The sequence below is a fragment of the Rattus norvegicus genome, chromosome 1 (assembly GCF_036323735.1).
Source record: "Rattus norvegicus strain BN/NHsdMcwi chromosome 1, GRCr8, whole genome shotgun sequence".
Lineage (NCBI taxonomy): Eukaryota > Metazoa > Chordata > Mammalia > Rodentia > Muridae > Rattus > Rattus norvegicus.
Window position 1 is genome coordinate 109,064,652 of NC_086019.1, and position 14,695 is coordinate 109,079,346.

Here is a 14,695-nt window from a genome sequence, read left to right on the forward strand (position 1 = left end):
AAAACAAAGAGAATGAAAGCACACAAACATAACCTCACATCAAATATGAATATAACGGGAAGCAATAATCACTATTCCTTAATATCTCTCAATATCAATGGCCTCAACTCCCCAATAAAAAGACATAGATTAACAAACTGGATACACAACGAGGACCCTGCATTCTGCTGCCTACAGGAAACACACCTCAGAGACAAAGACAGACACTACCTCAGAGTGAAAGGCTGGAAAACAACTTTCCAAGCAAATGGTCAGAAGAAGCAAGCTGGAGTAGCCATTCTAATATCAAATAAAATCAATTTCCAACTAAAAGTCATCAAAAAAGATAAGGAAGGACACTTCATATTCATCAAAGGAAAAATCCACCAAGATGAACTCTCAATCCTAAATATCTATGCCCCAAATACAAGGGCACCTACATATGTAAAAGAAACCTTATTAAAGCTCAAAACACACATTGCACCTCACACAATAATAGTGGGAGATTTCAACACCCCACTCTCATCAATGGACAGATCATGGAAACAGAAATTAAACAGTGATGTAGACAGACTAAGAGAAGTCATGAGCCAAATGGACTTAACGGATATTTATAGAACATTCTATCCTAAAGCAAAAGGATATACCTTCTTCTCAGCTCCTCATGGTACTTTCTCCAAAATTGACCATATAATTGGTCAAAAAACGGGACTCAACAGGTACAGAAAGATAGAAATAATCCCATGCGTGCTATCGGACCACCACGGCCTAAAACTGGTCTTCAATAACAATAAGGGAAGAATGCCCACATATACGTGGAAATTGAACAATGCTCTACTCAATGATAACCTGGTCAAGGAAGAAATAAAGAAAGAAATTAAAAACCTTTTAGAATTTAATGAAAATGAAGATACAACATACTCAAACTTATGGGACACAATGAAAGCTGTGCTAAGAGGAAAACTCATAGCGCTGAGTGCCTGCAGAAAGAAACAGGAAAGAGCATATGTCAGCAGCTTGACAGCACACCTAAAAGCTCTAGAACAAAAAGAAGCAAATACACCCAGGAGGAGTAGAAGGCAGGAAATAATCAAACTCAGAGCTGAAATCAACCAAGTAGAAACAAAAAGGACCATAGAAAGAATCAACAGAACCAAAAGTTGGTTCTTTGAGAAAATCAACAAGATAGATAAACCCTTAGCCAGACTAACGAGAGGACACAGAGAGTGTGTCCAAATTAACAAAATCAGAAATGAAAAGGGAGACATAACTACAGATTCGGAGGAAATTCAAAAAATCATCAGATCTTACTATAAAAACCTATATTCAACAAAATTTGAAAATCTTCAGGAAATGGACAATTTCCTAGACAGATACCAGGTATCGAAGTTAAATCAGGAACAGATAAACCAGTTAAACAACCCCATAACTCCTAAGGAAATAGAAGCAGTCATTAAAGGTCTCCCAACCAAAAAGAGCCCAGGTCCAGACGGGTTTAGTGCAGAATTCTATCAAACCTTCATAGAAGACCTCATACCAATATTATCCAAACTATTCCACAAAATTGAAACAGATGGAGCCCTACCGAATTCCTTCTATGAAGCCACAATTACTCTTATACCTAAACCACACAAAGACACAACAAAGAAAGAGAACTTCAGACCAATTTCCCTTATGAATATCGACGCAAAAATACTCAATAAAATTCTGGCAAACCGAATTCAAGAGCACATCAAAACAATCATCCACCATGATCAAGTAGGCTTCATCCCAGGCATGCAGGGATGGTTTAATATACGGAAAACCATCAACGTGATCCATTATATAAACAAACTGAAAGAACAGAACCACATGATCATTTCATTAGATGCTGAGAAAGCATTTGACAAAATTCAACACCCCTTCATGATAAAAGTCCTGGAAAGAATAGGAATTCAAGGCCCATACCTAAACATAGTAAAAGCCATATACAGCAAACCAGTTGCTAACATTAAACTAAATGGAGAGAAACTTGAAGCAATCCCACTAAAATCAGGGACTAGACAAGGCTGCCCACTCTCTCCCTACTTATTCAATATAGTTCTTGAAGTTCTAGCCAGAGCAATCAGACAACAAAAGGAGATCAAAGGGATACAGATCGGAAAAGAAGAGGTCAAAATATCACTATTTGCAGATGACATGATAGTATATTTAAGTGATCCCAAAAGTTCCACCAGAGAACTACTAAAGCTGATAAACAACTTCAGCAAAGTGGCTGGGTATAAAATTAACTCAAATAAATCAGTTGCCTTCCTCTATACAAAAGAGAAACAAGCCGAGAAAGAAATTAGGGAAACGACACCCTTCATAATAGACCCAAATAATATAAAGTACCTCGGTGTGACTTTAACCAAGCAAGTAAAAGATCTGTACAATAAGAACTTCAAGACACTGAGGAAAGAAATTGAAGAAGACCTCAGAAGATGGAAAGATCTCCCATGCTCATGGATTGGCAGGATTAATATGGTAAAAATGGCCATTTTACCAAAAGCAATCTACAGATTCAATGCAATCCCCATCAAAATACCAATCCAATTCTTCAAAGAGTTAGACAGAACAATTTGCAAATTCATCTGGAATAACAAAAAACCCAGGATAGCTAAAGCTATCCTCAACAATAAAAGGACTTCAGGGGGAATCACTATCCCTGAACTCAAGCAGTATTACAGAGCAATAGTGATAAAAACTGCATGGTATTGGTACAGAGACAGACAGATAGACCAATGGAATAGAATTGAAGACCCAGAAATGAACCCACACACCTATGGTCACTTGATTTTTGACAAAGGAGCCAAAACCATCCAATGGAAAAAAGATAGTATTTTCAGCAAATGGTGCTGGTTCAACTGGAGGGCAACATGTAGAAGAATGCAGATCGATCCATGCTTATCACCCTGTACAAAGCTTAAGTCCAAGTGGATCAAGGACCTCCACATCAAACCAGACACACTCAAACTAATAGAAGAAAAACTAGGGAAGCATCTGGAACACATGGGCACTGGAAAAAATTTCCTGAACAAAACACCAATGGCTTATGCTCTAAGATCAAGAATCGACAAATGGGATCTCATAAAACTGCAAAGCTTCTGTAAGGCAAAGGACACTGTGGTTAGGACAAAACGGCAACCAACAGATTGGGAAAAGATCTTTACCAATCCTACAACAGATAGAGGCCTTATTTCCAAAATATACAAAGAACTCAAGAAGTTAGACCGCAGGGAAACAAATAACCCTATTAAAAAATGGGGTTCAGAGCTAAACAAAGAATTCACAGCTGAGGAATGCCGAATGGCTGAGAAACACCTAAAGAAATGTTCAACATCTTTAGTCATAAGGGAAATGCAAATCAAAACAACCCTGAGATTTCACCTCACACCAGTGCGATTGGCTAAGATCAAAAACTCAGGTGACAGCAGATGCTGGCGAGGATGTGGAGAAAGAGGAACACTCCTCCATTGTTGGTGGGATTGCAGACTGGTAAAACCATTCTGGAAATCAGTCTGGATGTTCCTCAGAAAATTGGACATTGAACTGCCTGAGGATCCAGCTATACCTCTCTTGGGCATATACCCAAAAGATGCCTCAACATATAAAAGAGACACGTGCTCCACTATGTTCATCGCAGCCTTATTTATAATAGCCAGAAGCTGGAAAGAACCCAGATGCCCTTCAACAGAGGAATGGATACAGAAAATGTGGTACATCTACACAATGGAATATTACTCAGCTATCAAAAACAACGAGTTTATGAAATTCGTAGGCAAATGGTTGGAACTGGAAAATATCATCCTGAGTGAGCTAACCCAATCACAGAAAGACATACATGGTATGCACTCATTGATAAGTGGCTATTAGCCCAAATGCTTGAATTACCCTAGATCCCTAGAACAAACGAAACTCAAGACGGATGATCAAAATGTGAATGCTTCACTCCTTCTTTAAATGAGGAAAAAGAATACCCTTGGCAGGGAAGGGAGAGGCAAAGATTAAAACAGAGACTGAAGGAACACCCATTCAGAGCCTGCCCCACATGTGGCCCATACATATACAGCCACCCAATTAGACAAGATGGATGAAGCAAAGAAGTGCAGACCGACAGGAGCCGGATGTAGATCGCTCCTGAGAGACACAGCCAGAATACAGCAAATATAGAGGCGAATGCCAGCAGCAAACCACTGAACTGAGAATAGGTCCCCTATTGAAGGAATCAGAGAAAGAACTGGAAGAGCTTGAAGGGGCTCGAGACCCCAAAAGTACAACAATGCCAAGCAACCAGAGCTTCCAGGGACTAAGCCACTACCTAAAGACTATACATGGACTGACCCTGGACTCTGTCCCCATAGGTAGCAATGAATATCCTAGTAAGAGCACCAGTGGAAGGGGAAGCCCTGGGTCCTGCTAAGACTGAACCCACAGTGAACTAGTCTATGGGGGGAGGGCGGCAATGGGGGGAGGGTTGGGAGGGGAACACCCATAAGGAAGGGGAGGGGGGAGGGGGATGTTTGCCCGGAAACCGGGAAAGGGAATAACACTCGAAATGTATATAAGAAATACTCAAGTTAATAAAAAAAAATGAATTAGCATTTGTTTGGCCTTAAAGCTTCTTTCATTTGTGTTTGAGAAATGCTGAGTGGCTAGGAGGGCTTGCTAATCTCAGTCATCCCATATGTAACAGGGTCTTAATGGCATCATTTCCTGATCTTTTTTAAATTGTACCTTTCTATTTTTCTCACTGAACGACAAAAGAAGTTGGAAATAATGGGAGTTAGTTTTACAAACACGAACAACCCCAAAATGTATCACTTATTGGTGGAGATTTATTGTTCCGTTTCATGGCAAGCTGTCTTGCAGGACGTAGAGTTGGCAACGGGTGGGAAGGAAGAGAACAGTATGCCTTCCATCCTTACTAAAGACAGGCGCCTCTTGTCATGGGCTCTGCACTGTAGGAATTCACTCAGGTGTCAGACTCTCCCCCCACACCCTCACACCCAACCCTCCCACAGGTTTAGCTCCGCTGACAAAGAGCTAGTTAGTAATGGTCATGCACTGGTGGCCAGTGGGTGAAATCAGACTACCTTGAAGCAGCTCCTCTTCTCAGTGTTTGAATTTGCTTCAGCAAATGGTTGGCATCAAATGCAAATGACCCAACAGACATTGGGCGATGAAGATAAATGGTCGCCATGTGGGTAGGAGGAGCTGCAGTGTCTCCTGTGGCCATGTAACTGTGGGGCTTCCTTGGGTTATGCATGTTAAGCACTGGCATCCTGTGGCACCCCAGTGCTGGCTTAGAGTGAGAAGACCTGTACTGTTTGCTTGGTTTAGGGTGCAGACGCCAGGTAGGAAGGTGATTAAAATTATCAAAGCCTTCAGTTTCTTACAGGTGAATTGAGCTGGTTATTTGACCCCCAGATCAGTACTCATTGTGAGTAACACAACCACTGCAGAAGTTTCCCCAAAACGTTTCTGGTTGTTTGCTTCCCAGGGTCTTGAAAATACTGATAGGAGTTTTTCGGTTAAAATGGAATGATCTACACTATCCAAACCGATATGATCTGATAATGTGTAACCTATAGACTTTAGGGATTTGGCGATCTTACACTATTTACTATGATGACAATGCACACTCTAAGACCCAAGAAGAGCAGAGAACACTGGGGTATGTGTTCCCTTGATTTTGTCCTCAGCTTATGCATCTAGCAATCCTACCAGTTTCCACTCAGTAGCAAGTCAGTGAACTGCTCATATGCAAGTGTTACACACCACACCGACACTGAACGGTCAGAAAATAAACTCCTGCTCTGAAGGAATCAGAGAAAGAACTGGAAGAGCTTGAAGGGGCTCGAGACCCCATATGTACAACAATGCCAAGCAACCAGAGCTTCCAGGGACTAAGCCACTACCTAAAGACTATACATGGACTGACCCTGGACTCTGACCTCATAGGTAGCAATGAATATCCTAGTAAGAGCACCAGTGGAAGGGGAAGCCCTGGGTCCTGCTAAGACTGAACCCCCAGTGAACTAGACTGTTGGGGGGAGGGCGGCAATGGGGGGAGGGTTGGGAGGGGAACACCCATAAGGAAGGGGAGGGGGGAGGGGGATGTTTGCCCAGAAACCAAAGAATTATTATTAAGTATTAAATAAATTAAAAAAAAAGAAAGGTAGCTGGGTAAGCCAGGGAAACAGTATTCCTCTGTGGTCGTTGTTTCTGTTGCTGCCTTGGCTTTCCTTGAAGATAGACAAGACTCTAAGGTATAAGCCAAATAACCCCCTTTTCTTCCCAAATTCTTTGTGGTTGGTGTTTTATCTTTGCAGCGGAAATTGGTACCAGACAGTAGGCAATTGCTGTGGTGGACCCGATCATGTTGGTTTTGGAGGATTGTTGAAGGATTTTAAGCTTTGGGATAGAAAATGTATTGTGAACCCACAGGCTGTTCTATGGAAGCTTGATAGATAAGAATGCTGAAATAAATGTAGACAATGGAGTTCAGGCTTGTGAAACTTCAGAGGGATGTTTGGGAGACCCTCATAGACTCTCTGGGGCTGTTTGAGTATTAAGTCTGAATTAAGAAAGATAGTTATGGGCATAGAAGAGGTTGAAGGGAGGAAAGGGAAGATGATGAACAAGCCTGCCTCCATCTTTGGCCTGAAAGCCATCTAGGAAAGACAAACTAGGCTTATTTTTGTTTTTGATTACACTTCTGTTTCTCAAGGTTTGAGCTATGCTCAACTTGTAACCTTAACTACAAATGGTTCTGTATTGCATGTTCCAGGAAATGGCAACTGTGTCTTTATTTCAAAAAGTTACAGTAATCATCTGGCCACCCTACCTGTGTTTCAAATGGTTACTATCACTGCCTTGTTTGACTACCTGTGGTTATGATTACTTTGCTATGACCACCTTGCAATCATGTTTTTGTTTCATGAGGTCATTATGACTAACTTGTTATGGTTATGTTCTTCCCCTGTAACCCTGCCTATTTTGCATGCCAGATTTTCCATTTGAAAACCTTGTACCCCTGAGCTACAAAACTTTTGCCTTCCTCAGATCCAATGCTGACTTCTTGAACCCCATCTTAGGGGGAACAGTCCATGGACACGAAAAAAAAAAGCTTGCTTAAATTAATTGGTCTATGGTCTTTCTCCTCATTTTGCGATTTACAAAGGGGGATATGATGTAGTTATATTTTAAGTAAAATATATTTTAAATGGACATTTATAAATTATAATGACAATGATAAATTTTGTAAGAAAAAAAGGAACTCATGGAAATGAAACCTTTGCTATTTGGGACATTAGATGCTACTTAACTGGGGCTAAAAATCAGATATGATTATCAAGAGATGAGCATCATTGAGTAGGAATCTTCTGAGAATTCTTTAGTATTTCCACAAGGTCAGCACAGCAAAGGTATAGTCAAGAGGAGGACAAGGCTGTATCTCAAGCTGGCAGCTAAATTTGGGGATTTTGGTGGCATGAAAACTGCAATATTGAAGGGGTCATGGAGCAGACCTTAGCACCCTGTGGCAATATTGGAATCTCCTTAAAGATAGACCATCTGTGAAGGTGCAGCCCCATTTGCCATGCAGACCAAAGACCGAAGGGATCATGGAGGGCAGTTGAGGCTTGTCACTATGAGAAGAGAGGAAAGGCCATTGGTGAAGACACAGTTTCATTTACAGTGGAGACCCTAGCATATTGCTGATAATGAGACCATGGGACAATCACCAAGGACAGTGTGGATGTACAGTGGCGTTAGCCTATGAGACAAGCTGTGTACGCTGTGGTGGAACTGGAGAGTTCGAGCTTCCAAGACCCTTTGGAGTCCAGAAGATTTTGAGTGAGTTTCAGATGTCAGACATTGAGCTACAGGATATGGAGCTACACTGCCGGACTTTGGTTTTGCTTAAGAATGCTCGTTTTTATTCCCCAGTCCTTCAATTTTGGAAGAAGGTATTCAACTTTTTATTCTACCAAAGCCTCATAGTTAAGTGTCTTTGGTCTTTTAAAAAGAATCATTGAACGTTTAACATGACAAATATTTTAAAGACTGTGGGATTTTTGAAGTTGGACTGTGTTTTCTACTGTGATAACAACATGAAAACTTTAGGACACACAAGAAAGAAAAGGTGGTAGTTTCAGGTTGTTGTGTTTGTGTGTAAAGTTAACGAGGAGTCACCTAGGAAGTTGTGTGGGTTTTTTCAACTTAATACAAAAAGTTAGGAAGATGGAATCTTAATTGAGGAGTTACTGACATCAGATTTTGCTGTTGTACATGTCTGTGAGAACTTTTTTTCTTATTAATCAATGGAGCTGTGTCCAGCCCATTATAGGCAATACAATCCCTAGGTAGGCGGGCCTGGGTTATATGAGAAAGCAGGCTGAACAAGTCTGGGAAGCAACTTTCTTCTCATTTCTCGCTTTGACTTTCCTTGATGATGGACATTTAAGACAAATAAACCCTTCCTCCCATAAGTTATTTTTGGTCAGAATGCTTTATCACAGCAACAAAAAGCAAACGTAGATAGTCCAGTCCTATGTCACCAATATCTAGGCACTGCATGATCAACATGGTGAATCAATGCAAGAACTTCTTGTCCTTTCCTTATTTTGAGGAGAAGGTGGGATGCCAGCACTCCTCAGCTCCCAAGTGTGCCTATTTGCACCCAGATTTCTGTCAGTTACATACACAATATACCCACACTTCTGTGGGTGACACAAGTGTTTAGCCACACTTTGGTAGGACACATATATAAACACTTTTGTGGGACACATGTATGTTTATATTCATATTTCTGTCAGTTGCACACACACACACACATACACACTCACACTTTTGTAGTTCACATGCACATATGTACAGTCCTACCCATACCCATGGGACACATACACAATAACATCCATACTTCGGTGTGTCACACACAAGTATACATTCACCCTTCTGTGAATGCTGCAGTTGGTATTGCTGTCCTGTCTCCTGCTTTCTTTCAACCCAGCATCGATTTGTATCCATTCTGCATCAAGTTAACATCTTGATTTATGTGGCAAGAACAAGCTTTCATGCCCATGTGTGGGCTGACCCCTGTGACTTTTTCTCAGAAAAAAATTACCAAGTGCTTTGGGTTTTTGTGTTAATGGAGCATTGGAAAGCTGTCAGCTCTTATTTCAGGTTTTGCCCAAGTCAACATCATTGACCTTCACCTAATGATCCATGACACAGTGCTCGCGTGCGCGCCCACACACACACACACACACACACACACACACACACACACACACACACACTCACTCAGACTCACGCAAACGCACATGCACATGTACCAGAGATCAAAAGTGGAAAACAAGAAGCAAGGAAGGGTAGGAGGAAGTGATTTATAACTTTTATCTAAAATATATAAGGTCACAGGTCACTTCAAACAAGGCAGAGGAAAGCTAGCATGCCCTGGGTTATTATTAGGCCAATACATGTTCCAGTTTTCAAGGTGATTTTTTCATTTTGTGGGGGAAAGCTAATTTATATAAAACATACTTCTGAGAACCCTTCCCATGCATGATGCCGACTCTTCTGACAGGAAGGGATGGGCCTAAGCCTCTTCTGGCTCCTGTGTATCCTCTGCATACTTCAGGATCACCAAGGTTGACCAGTACTCTAGCTTTGCCTGGGCATATCTTTGTTTTATTAATAAGATATCCCTTGTTACAGAAACCCTGTACATCTTGGGCAAAATATGGTATCTGGTTATTCCAAATATATCTAGAATCTATCTGATTACATAGGTATTTTCTTTAAAAAATAAAATTTAATATTACATTTCTGTTTTGTATTTTAAATTATATCGTGTTTCTGTTATATATAGTATTCTACAGCTTTTAGTGAATGTACACAATAATAATCTCTTTATGATATTTTATATACATATTCTGCTTTGTTCATGTTTTACCTGTCTTTCTCTATTGTCTCTCTACCCTCCCTTTCCACCATAGTGTTTTTTGGTCCTCCACACAAATGTGTCCTTTTTCTGCCATTACATTTCTCTCTCACACTCAGAGCTTCTGCACACGAGAGAACGTTCAACAGTTGTCCTTTTCTTCCCATTATCTTCTATTGTCCCATCCTCCACTTAGACTCTTTCTTCCTCTCCCACTGAGTCCCATTCAGATTTCTTACAGAAAGATGTGTTCTAGCATGGCATTTAATTTTCTATGGCAGTGGTCTTTCTTTAGTCAAAATCTATAGTTTTGTCTATATAAGCAAATTTCTATACACAGGCCACATATACATAAGTGGAAAGGCAATCAAAACATGAGAGGTCTCATGGGGGACAGTGTAGATTCAGATGCCTGTTAAATTGACCCAAATCCTGTGTTAGAGGGATTGTTAGCTTTTGGATCCAGCATCTCCCTCCAAGTGATGCTCAGAAAAAGTTCTCTCCCTCCTTGTGCAGTGCACATAGGAAGCCAGAGTCAAGATCTAGAACTTGGTTTCATTTGACTTGTAAGCAGAGATTTTATTCTTGTCTTTTGAAGTTCCAGTGCATTTGAAAGTTGCCCTGTCTCTTGTTTGGCTCTAAAAGATGTACCTGAGACAAGCTGATTCAGGTTGTATTAATTGCTGCATGAGGTTATAAATTAATAGTGGGAAGCGGTGGCAGGTTCCTCTCCCATGGCAAAGCCATCTCCCCTTGTGATCATCAGCTCTGCTCTTTGGTCAAAGAAAATGAGGTTAAGAAATGTGTACATCTGCTGTTGATGAGCTCTGATATTTATATTAATATTTCCATTTAAATTTTATCTTGAAATAAGAAGTAGAGAGTGACACATGCTGATTGCCTTGTTTGGAAGGCATGCACATAAATGTTAAGTACTAGCCTCTCCAAAGACTTACTCACTATCTTAAGCCTATATTTTATTTATAGATGAAACTCAATATTCTGAACCAGAGTCCGCCTCTACCATCTGTTCTCTTCTATCTGTTTCTTCCATTAGATCTAAAGGAAAAAAATCTAAAAACAGAATCTTAAATTTAACTTGAAAAATCCCAAAGCCAAGCCAATGTTTTTGTTGAGACATCAGTCTCCATCGACTGTTTTGAACTTGGTCTTTTCTTACAGGCTGAACTGTAGTGTTAAAGTAATCTTCTTCTCAGAGATGTTGATCAGGTTTTAAGATGCCAGCAAAGACTCAGTGTTGTTCAATTAGTTGAGGAGAGAAAATTGTTGCTTAATTTTTTTTTTGATGTCCAATTGTATTACCTTAACTAAATGAATCAAGTAGAACTCCTTATTGGGATTGGGAATATAGCTCAGTGGTTAAACCACTTGCTATACAAACCTAAGAACTAGAGTTTAGGTTGCCAGTACCTAGTAACTGCTAGGAGAGTGTGGAAACATACCAGTGATTCTAGCATATTTGAGGTGGAGATGTAATCCCCAGAGCCAGTTGGCTAGCTAGAGTAGCTAGAGGGCTCTGAGTTCAAGTGAGGGATCCAGCCTCAATACATATAGATCGAAGAAGTTGACTAACATCAAGCCCTTACCTCTGCATCCATGTGGACACATGCACATGCATGTACACTTTCACATTTGTGCTCACACTCATGCAGACAGCATATATATATATATATATATATATATATATATATATATATATATACACTGTACACATACTACTCAAAAATGAGAAATCTTTTACTATATTTATTCCCATCCTCTCCAAGGCAAGCCTTGTAAATCAGCATTACTCAATGTTCCAGGATGATTAAGGCATAAAAGAGCATTTGTATTTCATAGCATCCTTTAAATTTGATAGTTTATGAATGCAGATGCCTCCTAATGGCACCCTTGCTACTGTTCTCACTGCTATCTACCAGATGGAATTAACTGTGACCTTCTCAAGATGAATGTATAAAGGATTTCTAGATGGGGACAATTTGGTCTGGTGCTAACCAAGGCTGACTGGCCTCCTCGGTGAACCAGTCTTGCTAAGCATCCTCTGGATGTGGGGCTACACAGGACCACTGGCAGCTGTCAACTTGATTGCTATTTCTCTCTTCTTTGCTAGGGAATCATCCAAGATGGTAAGATCATCTTCATGCCGAATGGTTTCATCACACAGTGTCCCAACCTCAATCGCAGTAAGTAGCATGTAGGCATTTCTGAATGTAATATCATGTGACTTGTCCCTAGTGTCGGACAAAAACATCTGGAAGGAAGTGCCCAAATTATATAAGATTTACTTTGGAAACAGTAAAAGGATTATCTGTCGTTGATATTACTGGGTCTTTCAAGCTTGACATACATAAGATTTTGTTACTTACAGAATTACAATTTGAGGGTAAGAAAGGATTAGACAATGGGTTCTGTGTGTTACAACAAAAATATACATTCAACATAATTATGTAAATATATGTTTAATATAAAAAATGTCTATCTCCCAAAATTTTTCTTTAAATTTTTTGACCTGGGTGTGAGTTACTTCTTGGAGAATTTCAATTTCATATGAGGATTTAGGTTAAAAATATGTTCTTTTTCCTTTAATGACCTTCCTTTTTCCTATTTTTTAATTATTATTAAAAATGCGGGAAACAGTGTCAGTGACAGAAATCTGTTATTTCCTTCACATTTTTTTTTTGTGGTTCTTTTTTTCGGAGCTGGGGACATTTCCTTCACATTTTAATCTGAAGAAAGCAAAACCCCTTGTATAGTCAAATAACTCTGTTTTCAAATTTCTCTCTCACTTGAGCATAAGATCAACACGTGCCTTCCTCTTTCTTTATTGAGCTTGCCCAACATGCAGTGACTTCCTGAGCCTGGTTCAAGGAATAATGGATTTGCAAGAGCTTTTGGCCAAGATGACTGCAAAAGTAGGTGTCTAAATCCACGGTAATAGTATGTCTCTTTGTCCTACCTGGAATTTAGAGCAATATATTTTAATGGAAACACTTTTAGCTTGGCATGTGTAAAGTGCTGTGGCAAAATGTTTTATTCTTGCTTGAAATGAGACTGCCCATAGTAACACAACCATCGAGTTCTTTGATACAATTAGGCTGTATCGAAGTGGTTTTCTTGAGAAGTGCTAGTCAACAGAAAGTAGTCTGTATCACTGTAGGTTCCTTGTGAGCGAAAAGAGAATTTGCCTAGTGGTTATGAAAGCAGTAAGAACGAGAGATGATATGGGCAGAGCCTCCGCAGCTTGTGAGCTAATGCATTTTGGATGTAAGAATAATTGGCAGTAATCAGGAGGGTAAAACAGCTATCATGAGCAGATTTCTGTCATCGGGAGACATTACATCGAGCTCCTAATATGTGACTCATTTTCAGATTGGTCCTGAATTAAACGAAGGGGCAAAGATACCTTCGGTTGTATCATGCAGAATACCCACTTTATCCTTTAGGCAGCAGATACTGTGTACAGCTCTGGGATATTCCTGGGACCCTATTAAATAACAAAGAGGCAAAACAGTCCCTCAGAAATGTTCATGTTGAGTAGCTGTGTCCCAGATGTAAATAATTAGGGCCTTTCATATATATTCATGAAGCATGGCTTCACATGAGAAGCCTTTTGGAAAAGGGCACTGAAGTAAAAATACAAAACAAAACAAAACAGAACATGCTGTTGTTACCAGAGTGATCAGTCCTGGACACAGATTTTGGCCTAGGGCAAAGGAAGAATTAGGTTGGACCTAAGAGACATTATACTCTGCAAAAGTAAGGATTTTAATAACAGTGAAAATGATACATTAGTCCCATTTCACCTGTGGCTGACTGCTGCTGGCCTTCAGCTGTGGCATGTGGAAATGCAGGGGGAGGTGGGTATGTATTTGGGAGCCATAGATCATGCCATGACTGGCAACCTTTCTATCTCAAACTAGACTTTTTTGGCCAAGACATCTTTGAGCTTGATTGTGTGTGTGTGTGTGTGTGTGTGTGTGTGTGTGTGTGTGTGTGTGTGTGTGTGTGTGTCACGTGCGCACATAGGTGGGTACACCCATGTATAAGTGGTAAGGCCAGAAGTCAGTATTACTACTTTCCCAAGTCACTTCCCGCCATGGCTTTTGGGACAGACTTTCTCACTATACCTAGAGCTCACTAATGATGGTACTGGTTGGCCAGTGAGCCCTAGCTATCCTCCTATCTCTGCATCTCTATTGCTGATGCTATAAACAGGCCAGAACATTCGGCTTTTTACCTGGGAAGTGGAGAACAAAGTTAAGTCCTCACTCTTACAAGGGCAAGCACATAAGCCATTAAACTGTCTTCTAGCGCCCCACACCAGATCCTCTTTTGTCTGGAAAAGAGAGAGAAAACTTTTGTAAAGAGAAAGATGGAGACCAAGGCTGGAGTCCTAAGGCATTAGCTTTTCACCTTCATAGTATGGAGGAAATTTGAATCACAGGCAATTATTCGCTCTCCCAGCTGGTTGCACATAGAGGCTTTTATGCCACATTGTCGGCAGCAGCTTGATCTCAATACTGATAATTATATTTTAGTGTGCTAGCAAATTTTTAGAACAAGACACAAGCCACTCAGGTTCAGGGGATGGCTGGACTCCATTCTCAGCTCCCATGATGGTCTTTTCTTTCCCACTGTCTCCCATTGTAGGCAGTGCCATTTTGCTCTTTTGAGCAGTACACTGTCTAGGAGACACAATGAACTCTAACCTTCAAACATTATTATGTA

At 40.3% G+C, this 14,695-nt stretch overlaps 1 protein-coding gene across 7 annotated transcripts in view; it reads left to right on the top strand.

Annotated features, from left to right (window-relative positions):
• Positions 1–14,695, top strand: part of Nell1 (neural EGFL like 1) — an 864,397-nt gene that overhangs the window by 219,190 nt on the left and 630,512 nt on the right. For all 7 annotated transcript variants that reach the window (NM_031069.2, XM_063275221.1, XM_063275215.1 and 4 more), the window contains 2 exon segments: positions 12,078–12,150; positions 12,797–12,879. In NM_031069.2, coding sequence (NP_112331.2) covers positions 12,078–12,150; positions 12,797–12,879 — 156 coding nt within the window.